The following is a 14,658-nucleotide window of genomic DNA, read 5'->3' as shown; positions in this document are numbered from 1 at the left end:
TGGAGGTGTGCTGAGTCATCTGCCTGGAGTGTAACGTGACTGCGGCCGGCCTGCTCCGGGGAGCGGCGCTTGCTGGGCTGTGACGAAGGGACACATGATACTGCTGGGCTCGGAGTTAGGTCCGAGTAACGTGGCTGGGAGGGAAGTCGGCCGATACTTGGGGCTTGTACCGAAGGGCTCGGGGAGTGCGATGAACTTGGAGGGAGCTGAATTTTAACCGAAAGCAGAAGGGAGTCCGCCTGCGTGTCGTTACTTGTGGAACTTGGTGCCAGCAGATACTGGCACGAGGCGGTGTGGATTTTAAAAGCATCTTCATCTCGAGGGGTGAAGCTCCAGAAGCTTTCCAGTTGTGCGTGAGAGGCTTTGGCTCCGAGGCATAACATGGCTGGGGCAGGAGGCAGCTCCCCCTCTGCGGCCTCGGCCGGAGCGGGGAACATGATACGGCGTCGTGCCGCTGTGCCGAGGCTTTGCTGTCTGAAGCACCGACAGCTCTCTGGTGGCATCCCGGGGGAGACAGGTCACTGATCTGATTGCAGTGTGACATTTCCAGACTGGGTTAAGGATGGAATCTCAAGGATTTTTGGGGGGTGGGGGAGGATCCAGAAGAGAGACCTTACTGATTTTTCTCCAAGTTCTAACTGGAAAAATAAAGCCTGTACAGAGCTAAGCATAAGCAGGAGACTTGCATGCAGACATTTCGTATGTTCAGACTGTCTCTGGTCCCAGTGCAGTACCCAAGGTACGTGTCTTGGGGCTTCTTCATTCCTAGTTACAGGTCCTTGTTTTCCAGTTTTTGCGCCGTGGATGTCTCGTGGTGTTTTTTTTTTATTGTGTTCTTCCCCACACCACTAGCACAATGTGTGAGTAGGAATCTGAAGGCAAGCCAGGTGGTAGTAAAGCTTGCTTGCAAAACAACAAGAAAAGAGAGCCTATTAGCTCCATTTAGAGTAGGATAGGTGCATGGTATAGCATAAAGCGACACTAGCAACTGAAACATTGGTAAGTAATTTCCAGGCAAGTGTGCTGACTCCTCCTTGGCCTGAGATCCGTGGCCTATTACTTGAACAAACGGTGGGCCCTGTTTAAAATGTTAGCAATTTGAATAGTGTCCCTAACCTTTTACTCACTACACTCCTGTGTGTGACAGCACCTGTGTATTTTCTGGGTCTTTTTTCTAGCGTGTCTTTATCTTCAGTCATGCACAAAGACGTGTGTGTTTAAAATATTGGGAGATAATGTGTGAAAGAGAAGACAGAGTGGGCTAAGAAGCCATAACGTTCTGGGGAGGGGGATCTTACTCAAATTGGTGTGTCTTGCTTGCAGGCTTTACATTTTGCTCACCAGACTCCATACCTCTGGCATAATCCTGGAGAGGCATATTTGAAACGCATTGCCCCATGAAGGCATGAATATGCTTTTTCTAACTTATCTGTTCTGGAAAGTGTTCCCTCTTCCAGCACTGATGGTTCTGATAGCTGTCTGTGGCAATGAAACGCTGTTTTCCATTGTCTCGTTGCAGATTGTAATTTCTCCTGTGTTTAAAGTAGCTCTTGGAAACTAAGTACTGACTTACAATTATTTCCAAGGTCATAGCAAGTCACAAACCTTGCAAAAATGATGCATCTTCCCCAGCTTCACTTCTTACGTACCCCACCTGTCTGTACGCTTTGTGGCTGGGGGAGGTTTCTAGCGGATTTCAGTGCATGACTGTTTCCAAGCCCAAAGACTGAGGTCCCAGCTGGGAAACTGAAGCCATAGACATGGAAAACTGCACGGCAGTGGCAGTGCTTGGGGTGGCGCCAGCCCTGGGAGCTGTCGGACCCTGCTGTGCCATTCCCACCGGCCACAGGACTGGAGGAGTTCTTGGTTCTGTGCTGCTCTGTTTGGGAGATTTATTGGCGGAGCAGGGTTTGGTGCTCAAACAGCTATTCTTTTCCTCTGTGGGGAAAAGGTTGGCTGGATCGAGCCAGTTAGCCATCTGTTTCAGCAGTTAGACTGCGCTGAAATGGATGGCTTCCTGAGGTTTCTCCCAGACGTATTTTCTATTGTCAGTGCTATCAGCGGCCTTCATCTGGCATTTAGGCACCAGAGCATGTCCCCAGGTGCTGCAGAGGGAAAAGCTCAGCGCAGCGAGGGGCGGCAGGGAGCTCTGTGAGGTGGAAGGGGAGCTGTCACCCCTGGGTGAGACGTGCCTCTGTAGCCATCGCATTCCTGCTTGTGCGTGAGTGCCCTCCTGCCCTGGCTGCTCAGTGCCAGGCTGCGGCTGCTGAGGACCCTCCTGCAGCGTGCTTGTGTGTCAGCCTGGCTTCCTTTGCTTCCCGGCATTTTGGAACCTGCCTTGCTAAGGGACCAGTGATGCTATGAATTCCTCCCTCCCTCCCCCGACTGGAGAACAGAAACTTCTCTCTCTAACGTTAAGAGTGTAAAAAAATGTGACCTATTTCATTGTGCTGGCTTTCTTAAGTGGCCAGAGGTATGAGCAGGAACAACATGTCTATTTTTTTTAATTAGTTAACTCCTGTGTTAATGTGTGTTCAAGTCTCCTCTTTCCACTTCTGAGTCTGGGGTGGTGAAGTCTCTGAGCCCCCCTCTGCTCGGTCTGTTGGCAGTGTAGCTTCGTGTTAGCGTCTGCTTTTAGATTTTCTCAGTAAAAAATTGCTCTTTTTGTTAACGCTTGGTTTAACATGGTGGTTAATAATCAATGTTTCAAATAGACTGTTCCAATTACTTCTGAATTGCAGATGAGTCTGGGAAATTGTTTCTGGCTATTTTAATGCCAGCATGGTAGGAAGGAAGCAATGTGATTCAGCTCTTAAACCGTGAACCTCGAATGGTGTACGGCAGGACGCGCACTCTTTATGAAGCTGTGTACTGCTCGTTGCAGAAAGGATTGTGGTGTTTCAAGGTAATTCCTGTTACAGATTGGCTCACAAAGAGTGATTCTAGATGAGATGCTGACTGCCGAGGCTTATTAATAAATGGAATCGATAAAGGAAGGGGAGGCTCGAAAGTAAATTCCCCAAATGTTTTAGGCAGTTAGCTCAGTCAAGTAACTGACCAGTGTAAATGTTTTCCTTTGGGATATAATGATGCACTAGTATTGGGTTTGATGTGGTGGTCTGCTGACAAGATGAAAAAATACTGGCTTTCTAATAAAGAGGTCATTTAGGGAAAAACAACACCATTCAGCACGGGCTGCGGGATGCTGGTGTGTTGGGGTTAACACCTGCAGTGCCTCTCTTCAGACAGGGTGCTACCGGGGAGACAGACTTGCAATGGATACCTCCTTATGGCTGTATGGTGCTGTATATCTTTTGATGATAGAAGTAACTTTTTATTTTTATTAGCTTTAGAACTAAGCTTCAGATGTGCTGTTGGAACAGGGCTAAAAGCGTAACTAGTAACTGTTCATTGTTTGCCTTGGCAAAATGATGTTAACAGTGAACAGCATCGCACTGCGCTCTGGAACAAAAGCCTGAGGCTTTTCAGCCTGTTTTAGCATCCGATTTTTGTTGCTGTTTTAAAATGCTTTGATTCTGAATTACGCAATTCTAACTTGGAAGTTTCTCTTGGCCTTTGCTTGGTGTTGAGATTTTTCTTGTTTTTACGTTTTTTCCTTTTTTTTTTTTTAGCTAAGATTTGGTGAAAGGTTGCTGGCTTTGCTTCTGTTTAAACAGATAATAGCAAGCAAGTGCTCGCTCCTTGGTGTAAAGCCTAAGCCAGTGCTGTGTGGGAAAGTGAGAGATGGAGAAAAATCTGGCATTAATTCGGTGTTACCTGAACTGGTTTTTGTTGACTTCACAGGTTATAGAAAGCGAGAAAGACACTGAGTTTGTTCGTTATTGATTTTGCTTTTGATAATGATTCTATTCATATCAATTCATGTCTCCTGTTTGCTGGTTTTTAATGTTCATCGTGCGCATTAAGTAGTCTTGCATTTCTTTATCGTCCCAGAGACGTGTCTTATCTTCCGCTCCCTCACAGTTAGTAACATTTGCTTCCTCTGTGTGTTGATACAAAAGTGGCAAATAAGTCTGCCTCCAGGTTCTCTTCTGTTACAGTGTTCGTGTCATCTGTCCGTGCATTAGAAAAAATCTGACTTTCTCTGCCTATAAAATCTCTAGACAGGCAATTAATGATATAAATCAGGGTTAGAAAGGGTTCTTGAGGAACGGTTCTTGCTCTTAGAGTCAGAAGTGACTTCTGGAAGTTCTTCCTTCTTTTGAGGAATGGTGCTGCTTGGTGGGCAGGCTGAGGGCAAGTTCTCAATGCTGACTTACACCCCATAACGCATGGGGATTCCCAGGATAATTGAGATGTGCCCAGATAAGTCCCTGTGGCATAATGCAGCTCTGTGGGAATCTGCTTGAGCCTGGGACTGGTGCTGTAGTAGCAGCAGGGGGTGTTACCCGGCACTGTGTGTGAGCTGCGCCGATGCAGGTGGTATCTGGCTGCACCCCAGCCATTCACCCGTCACTGCTGAGGCTGCGGCAGCTCAGCTGCGTCTGCAGAGTCACTGTGTGCCAGCCTGGAGCCTCTGAACACGGGGGGGGAACTTGCTTGTGATACAGGTTTTGGATGAAGCCTTGTCAAAGTAAAATTTTAATCAATACTTTAAATAAATAAATATTTTTTTAGTAGAATCAGTACAACGATGCTTTTAAAAATGTCTCATTTTGTTTCGAATCTAGTTGATGCTAATTAGCTTGTCTATAGAGGAAAAAAAAAAAACATTAAAATGGAAAACTAATTAATCCAGCCTCATAACTTCAGTTGGGTAACTACCTTGCCTTTTTTTTTAAGGATGCATAACAGCAGAAACAGTTCTAAGTGGCTTTTCCAGTGCCAGAGAGTAGCTGGAATTAAAACAAGTTGTGACTCAGTCTGTTTAATGTCAGAACTGCCCTCCTAGATGAGCTATACCTCTGCGAGTGGTGTTAGCGTAGCACAAAGGGTGTGAAATGCCTGTTCCAGCAGAGAATGCTAACTGTGTTTCTCTTCTCTTTTAGGTTATGTTTCACACTATGTGCTGACTGTCTGTACTTACAGAAGATATTTAAAAACAAACAGACTTTTTTTTCAAAGATTTTGATTCCAGTGGAATCTGTGCTTTAGATTTTTGTCCTGTCAATTAACTCCTGAAGCAATGCCTGTACAAGCTCCACAATGGACAGATTTTCTCTCCTGCCCAATTTGCACACAGACTTTCGACGAAACGATCCGGAAGCCCATCAGCTTGGGTTGCGGCCACACAGTCTGCAAGATGTGCCTCAACAAGCTCCACCGGAAGGCGTGCCCCTTTGACCAGACCACTATCAACACCGACATTGAACTCCTTCCTGTGAACTCGGCCTTGCTGCAGCTAGTGGGTGCTCAGGTAGCAGTGCTTTTTTTATCTCTTTCTGTGTTGTCCTCCAAAAGCAAAGGAGGAAAACGATTCATGAATAAAGAATTTGACAGTGTAGAGGAGACATGTACCTTTCTATAGACTGACTGTGGTGATTATAGGTTTTAGACCTGTGACATGCTCTAGTGGAACAGCAGGTCAGATCTTGCTTCTACTGGTCACTGACTGATTTGGTGTTAGGTTTGATTTAGTGTAGCCGTGAGCTGTCGCCAAAAGGGCTGGTTCTGTTCCCTTCCTTCTTCTCTAAGTTGTATCCATCCATGCTCTGCTGAAAGCTCGAGATGGATAACTTTGTGAGTTGACATTAATCTAAACCCACCCAGGAGAATGGGAGAGTCTGGCCAAGACCCCCTTTCTGCTGGAAGGGGCGCGCTGAGGCCAGCCGAAGGGTGATCTGACCAGAATGAGTGCTCCACTGGTGCTACTGGCAGCCTAGGGAGAGGGGCCAGGGGAAAGCAGGACTGTCCTGTTCAGTTGCAGCACAGACTTCAATTGGCATCAGCTTATCGTGGTTAGATAGATCATCAGCAGTTTCTTGTAGCCCATACCTCCCAAGGCTGGACAGGGTCATGATCTTGGGGAGAGGAGGGATGATCATGTCTAACTTATGGGTAAGAAGCAGAAATGTAGAAGGAATGCAGTTCCCTTATAGTGGCCGTTGTTTTCCCATTTTCTGCTTCCCTGTCCGGGTTCAGCAGAGTTCCAGCAGAAAGTTCAAGGAGATGCGTAGGTCAGGGAAAAGAGATGACCTGTGTTGTGGAAGAACTATAAAAGGAGGATGGAAAAGTGTTCTTACGATATTTTTCACGAGGTGCTGTGACAGATCCAGGTGTGGTTTTGCGACTCTTTTTGTTCTGTGTTTTGTTTGTTTGTTGTTTATCAAGAAGTGCTTATTTCTCTTTCTCATGCCGTGTATTGGTCTGGAACTTGTATCAGAAGATTTAAAACTGACTTGTGTTTCTGGCTGTACTGGTGATTCATCCTGCTCTGCAGGAGAGGGTAATGAGCCTCTGTGCTTCCATTTCTGTAATGTGCATATGCTGCCACCTTGAAGGGTTTCCAAGCAGTGTGAGATCTCTGGGTGATGCCATAAATATCACCATTCTCTTCTTTCTCCCTTGCTCCATTGTTCCTGCCTTCCTTCCTCTTTGGAGTTTCTAGAGTAGTTCCAGCTGTATCCAAATGTCCACGTTTATGATAAAGGTCTTTGCTTCTGCACTTGTTTGGTGGTTTTGTGTGCTTTTGTTACACTTTGTCTATGTAAGAAGCTATGTGATAGATTAAAATAGAATTTCCACAAAAAGCTCCTCTGGAATGAGATGGAAAATCACCCAGCCCCTGTTACAATTATTAGAGAACTTTATTCTGGTTTTGCTAGTTAGCTGGTCAGAACTTCCTCATCTGTATGTGCATGAGGTGTGAAAAAGGGTATGGTAGTGTTGTATGTGTCCTCAGAGCCCTCTGAACTCTAGGTTCAGACTTGGACCTAATGGCATATTTTTTTTGTGCTCCTTTTCATATCTTAAATTTTCCACGATCCAGATTCATAGAACCTTGTTTCGTGGTGACCTTAAAATCTGCAAATGTCACCAAAAGAGACCGTACTCTCTTCCCTTTTGTTTGCCACCCATTCCTGCGTGCATGCTGCTCATGGCAGTCTGTGACCTGAACAGTACTTGGTGGTCTTAGCGGCGCTTTTATCGCTGTTCCCACGTTCCCCTTAAGAGAACCTTGTACACACACACACTCCCCCAGCTCTCCTAGTTTCAGTGAGCATGTTCCAGTGCTGTGAATGAAATCAGCATTCAGTGTAAGTCACCATCCTTTCTCCTCTTCCCCTTCCCTTCCTGGCACCTGTTGCAGTGTTTACCAGACTCTGGAGTACTAGAGCATAATTAGGCTACTTTGCTGGGAAGGACAGGGAAACAGGGGCTTTTTTCCTCTAGTCTCTTTAAGAATGGCCAGGCTTGACATCTTTTACAGAGGAAGGCTTCGTTGATGGACCAAAAAAAAGTGCTGCAGAGAAACTACACCAACTTTGAGCTCTGTCTCATGAAGAAGATGGGCTCTCTTTGGTACACATCAAAAAAAATGATCTGAGAGCAGTAAGCCAGATCATGAAACAAGTAGTATCATCAATTTCTGTAACAAAACAAAGCCCATGTTCTTGTTCCACTTCTTGTCTTAGTTTCAGGAGGTTGTATGTGTCTTTAACCTCCCCTGATCTCCAACAAACCCGTGTGTACCTTAACCTGGGTCCATAGAGACCTGTAATACTTTATTTTTAAATGATGAATCCCAAAAAGTGGGCTTCGTTTTAGATGGAAATACGCTAGAACACAATTATAGCTTTTATCCGGGGGAGAAAAGAACAGTTTGTTCTTCTCCCTTTGGGGAGGTTTCTGAGAAGTTCACACGTTTATGAGCGTTGTATGCTTTTTGCTGGAGGCAGAGGAGGAGAACAGGCAGTTCAAGAAACAAATCTCTTCTGCTGTGACTGGCAGCATTGACAGGATGCCAGGGCAAGTCACATCGGCTGGCTTTCACGCAGAGCCACTGGGTGAAGCAAGCAGGACTGTATTTCTGCAGAAAATGTGCTAAACTTGTCACACAGGCACCTGAGGAGCAGTAACCTATTTTCCTGGTAAGAGCATTATCTTTGTGAAGGTTTCGTTGCTCTCATGGTGAAGTGTTGGTTTCCTGCTTCAATTACTGTCTGCTCATGAATTTTCCCTCTTCCCACCCCTTTCCAAGGAGTAAAATTGTTTAAACCCAGTTTAAAACCATACTTGATACGAAAACTGTTGCAGAGATTCAAATTTCTGCTTCCCTGCTGTAGCGTGGGACACACCGAGCATGGACACAGGGTCTGTTCCGTGGGGCAGTAGCTGGGCAGTTTGGCACACATGTAGATGGGATCAGCCTCAGAAGACGAGGGGAGAAGGGCTTGTAAGGAGGGGATGAGAATTATTATTCCTGGGAGGGCTGGAACTATCTGAGCACCTGAGAGAGAGCTAAGAACATCGTGAGGAAAGGGAGGGACAGTGCCTCTAATACAAATCAGAAAGGCTTTATTAGATCATCCATGGGATAGCTTGCTTTTTAAACTTCTTAGGTAGAGGAAAAAAATCTCTTAAGCCAATTTCTAAGGGAATGAGGTTTTGCATGTTAACTATTCAAGCATCCCTGTATTACTCACGGTAAGTAAATATTTTAAACATTACCAGGGCAGTGTTTTGAAGACGCGTAGGCATGGACCTGTCATCTAATCTCTTCCCTCCTGTTTTCTGTGGCACGTGAAACAGCATTGTGTGCACTCCAAACAGGTGACATCAAGAGGCAGTCATTCCTGTGGTGTTTTAATTTCTTCCGTAGTTTCCTGTGGATATGATAAATGCAATTCCAGGCAGCAGGCAGCGGAATCATGTGCACAACGAGAGAACGTGCGGGGTGATCTTAACTCATAGCCCTTTGAAAAGGGGAAGACTACGGCTGCAAAGCTTGAATTACCACTTGGTGATGTGGTGGTGTAGCTTCTGGTGAAGCGAGGCGCCACGACAGAGGAATTTTCTGCGAAGAAGTTATCCTTAGTGAAGGCTCCTTCAGGAACTGGACAGTGGGCTGTGGTGTTGGTTTGGTTTTTTGGTTGTTTCTTACCAGGAAACAAGACATCGATCCATGGGGATGGACGAGGATGCATTAGCATTCTTTTCTGCCCCCCCTCGCACCGCGCAACCTGCCTCTTCCTGCGGATGCGTGCAGCCACGCTGATGGGCAGCATTCCACCACCGCAGTACCTGCCCCTGTCACTCAGGCAGATGTGCACAGAATGAGCACAGGCTTAAATAAAGCATCTGAGGTTATTTTTCCGGTCTTGTTCGAGCCTCCCTTGGGAGGCATTCGTTGTGTTATGTAAATGTACTTGCAGTGAAAACTAAAACTGCGAAGGGTGCGGTGTCTGAGAAAATGGAATATTGAATGAGGATGAAAATCATGAACTCATTCTGCGGGGCATCTATTTTGAGGTTCTCAAGAGGCATTGTAAACAGAAGTGACCAAAGGGTCCGGCATGCTCTCAGAGATATTTTGAGAAGGGGAAGTGAAAATGCTTTGAACTTGAATGATTTCTCACTTGGCCCCCGGCGACTGTTTGATAGAGCCAACGTTAAAATTCAGCTCTCATGTGACTTTCATGAATCATGGCTTTACCGTTTTGTTTTTTTTTCTTGGTCAGTGCTTTTCTCATAATCATTACAGCTCTGAAATATTAGGGGGGGGAAGCCTTGGAACTGTATAGTAGTACCAGCAAAGGGATAAATTACTTGTAAGCTTTGCTGGGAGATATTTCATCCTCAGTGGTGTGATGCGTGTGGGGAGAAACGTATTCTCTCCTGAAGGCTCCTGAAACCACCAAATAAGCCTCTTGTTTTATCATTCCATGTGACACTTGCTTCAGCTTAAGACGAAAGTTAAATCTCTGTCGAGCTGTTGTTTTACCAGAAGTACAGCTGTGCAAGGCCTTTGGGTTTTATGTTAAAGCTTCCCTTGCAAAGAGGAGAAATAGGAGTGACGTGCAGAGGCACAGTGTTGAATAATTTCTTCAACTGTTGGCAGTTTTCCTGTGCCAGCTTTTTCCTGGGCCAGAGGAGGCTTTCTGTGAGCTGCCCAGACAGCCCGTGTCCTGCCAGCTGTGTTGTGCTGTGTCCGGCATTCCAGACCGCTGCTGTGAATGCACGCTAACCCAACGCCGATTCCAGACAGAAATCCCAGGCTGAGTGCTGCTTCCTGCCCTGTCTGCTCCCAGCCCGCTCTGTCTGCTGCGTGTTGTGATGCTGTGCTTGCATTTCGAGTTGGTGCTGTTGGCGGACTGCATGCTCGCAGGAGTAAGAGGGAATTTCCCCTGAATACATTACAGCCGGAGATAGGGCAGAGATTGCGCAGTATCTGTCTCAGCACAAATGCGTGAGATGCACGCTGTGGGATCAACGAGCCAGTTGTGCTGGTAGGACTTCCCAGGCAGCAGACTGGGAAAATGGCAGTGGCTTTGAAAAGGAGGTGGGGTGTTCTGTTAACATGAAAGGGAATGCCAGAGTGTTAATTAATGCCTGGTGCCCAAATCACAAGAAGCCAGCACGGCTGAGGTTGTCGTTGGTGAAACAGTTATGCCTGACCTCTGTAAGATCGGGCTGCGAGAATCTCCTTTTGCTAAAGCTTTCTTGTTCAGAAACAGGAAAACAAATCCCTCACAAGTTAACTGTAGTCCATGGAAAGCATGCAGGCTACCCTTCCTGTCTTGGTGTGATTAAACTCGTGTTTTTCCCTGTAGGAGGAGTAAAAGTGTCTGATCCAGGCTGTTTTGATTATCTTGTTTCTGGAGTGGTATCAACTCTTGTAATTGTTGCAGCTTGTGCGTTGCACTGGGAGGCTTTTTTTGTCACTGACTTTCACAGCAGGAGTTACGCAAGTAGTAACCCTGTTTTCTCTGAGGCCTGTCAGAATGAGCATTTCCCCCCAAAGCAGCGTGTAGGCCTGTAGAAGCGTGATCGTGTCACTGAAACATGATTTCTGTTAAAATTAATAGGAAAACTCCCGTCCACGCTTGTGTTGAGGTACATTTGTATAAGTTCACAGCTTTTATTCACTGCTGCCATCGTAATGTTACTCTTGACATGGCTGGATCACTTCTGTGTGAAGGTTAACAGGTCCGTAGCTGTCTTGCGCATTAAAGACTTGTGCTTTTAGGTTGAGGTTCGGGTGAGCAGCTGTATAGGATTAGCATTATATTATAGTGATTGACTTGCAAATGGTGGAAGTCAGTCTGAGATCTATTGGCGCTTCAGTAGCATACGCAAAAAGTGCCTGTGTTTAGTCTTCTGAAAAATTCCTGTTCTTTATGCTACCCTGTAGTTGCTGATTTGATTGCTGAGTAGTGGTGTTTATCTACGGTGCTATGCTGCACCCCCAGATTTGTTTAAAGCTGTAGGAATTGAAATTGGAGGGAAAAAAAAAAAAGAAACCTGGAGAGGGGGTAGGATCTAACATCCCTTCGAAAAACCTTCGAAAAAGATTGTTTTCTGGTGAATGCCTGGATGAAGGAATAAATGCTATAGCCAAAACATAATAAAAATAAAATCAAGCCTGTAACTGTCCTGTAATGTCAGATTGATACCTGCAGTTTGTATTCCTGCGTACTGTGCAGGATAACGTGGTCTTATTGCTTGCTTGATTGGGCCTAGGCAGAATACGCTGCAAGGGTGGCCTAGTGTATCTGCTGCTCGGTGTTTCTCCCACTAACCCAAGTAGCTCAGATCACAGCCCCGGAGGATTTCAGAGCTGTGAGGCCCTAGATGTGAATCTGCGTGTTCCTGCAAGCCAGAGTTGGTCTGATCTGTTCTATATTTGGTCAGCCAGCTTTGGGGATGTCTCAATATGCACGTGACTTCAACAAAAAATGTATAGTAGCAAAGAATGCTAAGTTTCTCATGCTAATATATCTCTTGTTATGCTTCTATTTCCTGTCAGCCACTAAATAAAGTCTGATACAACCATAAATTTGCTGCCTAGTTTTAATCTTCCGTTTAACTGATACTTTCTTTGCCATTTGTTCACTAAACAAGCTGGAAAAAAATGCTTACTAATGTAGAAAAACACTGAGAAGAACAAAACAGGAAATGCTTGATATTAACAAGTTTCATGTGGCATTTGTAAGTATGACTGCCTGTTATTTATGCATATTTGTCATAAACGTACGTCATCTCTTTTCAGGTTCCTGAGCAGCAGCCAATTACTTTATGTAGTGGAGCTGAAGATACCAAGCATTATGAGGAGGGCAAGAAATGTGTGGAAGAATTAGCATTGTACCTCAAACCACTCAGCAGCGCAAGAGGTAATTCCTACACAGTTTCCTTTCAAAATGAAATATGGAAACACGTAACATGCATAGCAAACTGTCCAAATGACTAGTTAGTCTGTTTGGGGAAAAAATGGATGTAGATCTAGTTTAAAAATGACTGGTGGTTGAAAACACTTTCCTAGGCATTAGGGTTATGTCTTCACGTGGGGGAAAATAAAAAGTCCTTATGTCAAAAATAACGCCTAGAAAAGGCTGAGGCACATTTGGCCTTGGTACAGTAAGTTGAGACAAACTTAGTTGAATTGACCTCAGTAAACTAGGTAAAGCTAAAAATCATGGTTTGACTTCTGCTTTGCTTTGAGATAACTGTAGCACAGCATGTTTATGGCAAAGGAATAAACTGAAACAAGAATTATTGGATATAGGACCTACAAGAGAAATAAGTAATACTTCTATATACAAGATTATATACAGTTGCAGGTCTGTCTGGGTAATTCTGATGTAACAAAATTGAACTGAGTTCCGGAGTATATATTTTACCTACCTTGCATATGGTGGACTTGGAAAACCTGTCAACCCTTCCTAGATGTAGACGCAAATGAAACAGGAGAGGTGAGCAATATAGGTGTCAGGTTTCCAAAAACAGATTTTTACAAGAAGTTCTGTCAAACTTTTTCAACTTCTACAGCGCAATTGCAGTACCATAACCGCTCTGAATAGTAGTGGCCTAATGAACAAGGCCCATGCTGCAGAACAAACTCAACAGGTTAGCTCTGTGTCTGGCAACTTGTTTCTTTCCCCTGCTCTCACTGGCTCCCAACACATCTGTGAGTGTATTTGTTCACGTGAGCTCAAAAGTGTTTGGGTCATACCAGTTTAGTTTGGGTCGGTCAAAGCAGTGGAGACCTCAAATATAGGTAAGATACTAAATGTCTGAAAGCGGACAGGTGGTTAAAGAAGGCAGTGATCCCTGAAGCCCACGAATAAAGGAAGGACTACAGTATGATCCTGTCCTTGAGGAGACACCTGGGAATCCATAGGGGAGGGTTCAGAACAGACTTCCTACATGGGGAGAGAATTTGTAACATCTTAGAGAGCCAAAGCCGTCATAGAGAGAAAAACATAAATCCGTGGGAAGGCTGACTGCCTGGAACTGTCAGCTTGTAATGCTGAGTGAAACAAACTGACAAAAACAAACTGGCGATATCCCTTCTCTGTGGTGTTCTGTTTAACAAAGTGGACATTGGGAGAACTAGTTTTGCATTTCTCCAGCACGGCAGCTGAAGGCTGGCACAAGAGGAGGAGTTAAGAGGTAGCTTATATTTTTTTCTGCTTCGTTTTATTTTGAAGGTGTGGGTCTTAACAGTACTACTCAGAGCGTTTTAAGTCGTCCTATGCAAAGGAAACTTGTGACACTAGTTCACTGCCAGCTAGTGGAGGAAGAAGGACGGATCAGAGCTATGCGAGCTGCACGGTCGCTTGGTGAAAGAACAGTCACAGAGCTCATTCTTCAGCATCAAAATCCGCAGCAACTTTCTTCCAACCTCTGGGCTGCAGTGAGAGCCAGAGGGTGCCAGTTCCTTGGCCCAGGTAGGTAACACATGTAGTACTGCTTGTATACTAGAAGCAATTCAGAATTAGGAAGGACTGAGAAATGGATGTCCTTGTGACTGAAATTGTCCGAGTGATTTTTATTGGGCACTGGCCTGATTTCTTAATAGTAGGTCTTCAGAATTAATGATATATCTATTGGGCTGTTGTCGTGGACTTCTCGCTTCTTTAGTGCTTTTGCAAATCTTCTGTAAAATTCAGAATAATCTGTGTCCTTTTGTTCTTGTGATAAAATAAAATAGAAAATAGTCTATCTGCTATCCTTTGGAGAGGCAAGACCCTTCTAGAAAAAGTAAAGAGCTGTGGGAAGAGATCTGGTACCCATAGGGTATGGGTGTGTCAAGTTTTTGTTTGTTTTTTTTTTAAGTTATGTACTTAGAAATCTAAACTCTTTTTCATAGAACACTAAATTAAATTTGCTTAAAAAAAATAGTCTGGCTACTGAACATGTAGAGTTAACTTCCTGAGTACCAACAAAAAAGAATGCTGTGAAATAGGAAGTCGATTTCTTAAAACAGAAGTTTTTTTTACCACTGAAACAGATAAAAGGAAGAGTAACCTTGGGGTGCTAACTTTTGCACTGCTGCAAGGATCAGAGAGGCTTGTTGTCTAGCCAAATACTTGGTGGTACATCGCCTAATATATTTGTGGGGACAGTAGTTGATTTTACCTGCCCAGGAAGCAGCCTTGTCATGCCTCAATATGTCAGCATTCTGTGCTGGGAAAGGTGTGGGAATAATGCACTTCAAAAACTCTTATAGTAGAATAGAGGTACAGACAGGAATGA

The 14,658-nt window shown here is 44.7% G+C and overlaps 1 protein-coding gene across 20 annotated transcripts in view; it reads left to right on the top strand.

Moving 5' to 3' along the window:
• Positions 1 to 14,658, top strand: part of RC3H1 (ring finger and CCCH-type domains 1) — a 63,014-nt gene that overhangs the window by 18,512 nt on the left and 29,844 nt on the right. For 12 of the 20 annotated variants that reach the window (XM_080601883.1, XM_080601873.1, XM_080601872.1 and 9 more), the window contains exons 2-4: positions 5,010 to 5,380; positions 12,173 to 12,293; positions 13,611 to 13,850. In XM_080601883.1, the coding sequence (XP_080458009.1) occupies positions 5,147 to 5,380; positions 12,173 to 12,293; positions 13,611 to 13,850 (595 nt within the window). In that variant the 5' untranslated portion in view covers positions 5,010 to 5,146. The remainder of the gene's footprint in view (positions 1 to 5,009; positions 5,381 to 12,172; positions 12,294 to 13,610; positions 13,851 to 14,658) is intronic. The other 8 variants (XM_080601871.1, XM_080601884.1, XM_080601878.1 and 5 more) reach the window with 1 other exon arrangement.

Source organism: Anser brachyrhynchus, assembly GCF_964034855.1.
Source record: "Anser brachyrhynchus genome assembly, chromosome: 8".
Classification (NCBI taxonomy): Eukaryota; Metazoa; Chordata; class Aves; order Anseriformes; family Anatidae; genus Anser; species Anser brachyrhynchus.
Note: the sequence above shows the minus strand (reverse complement) of the source record. Positions and strands in the feature narration are given on the sequence as shown.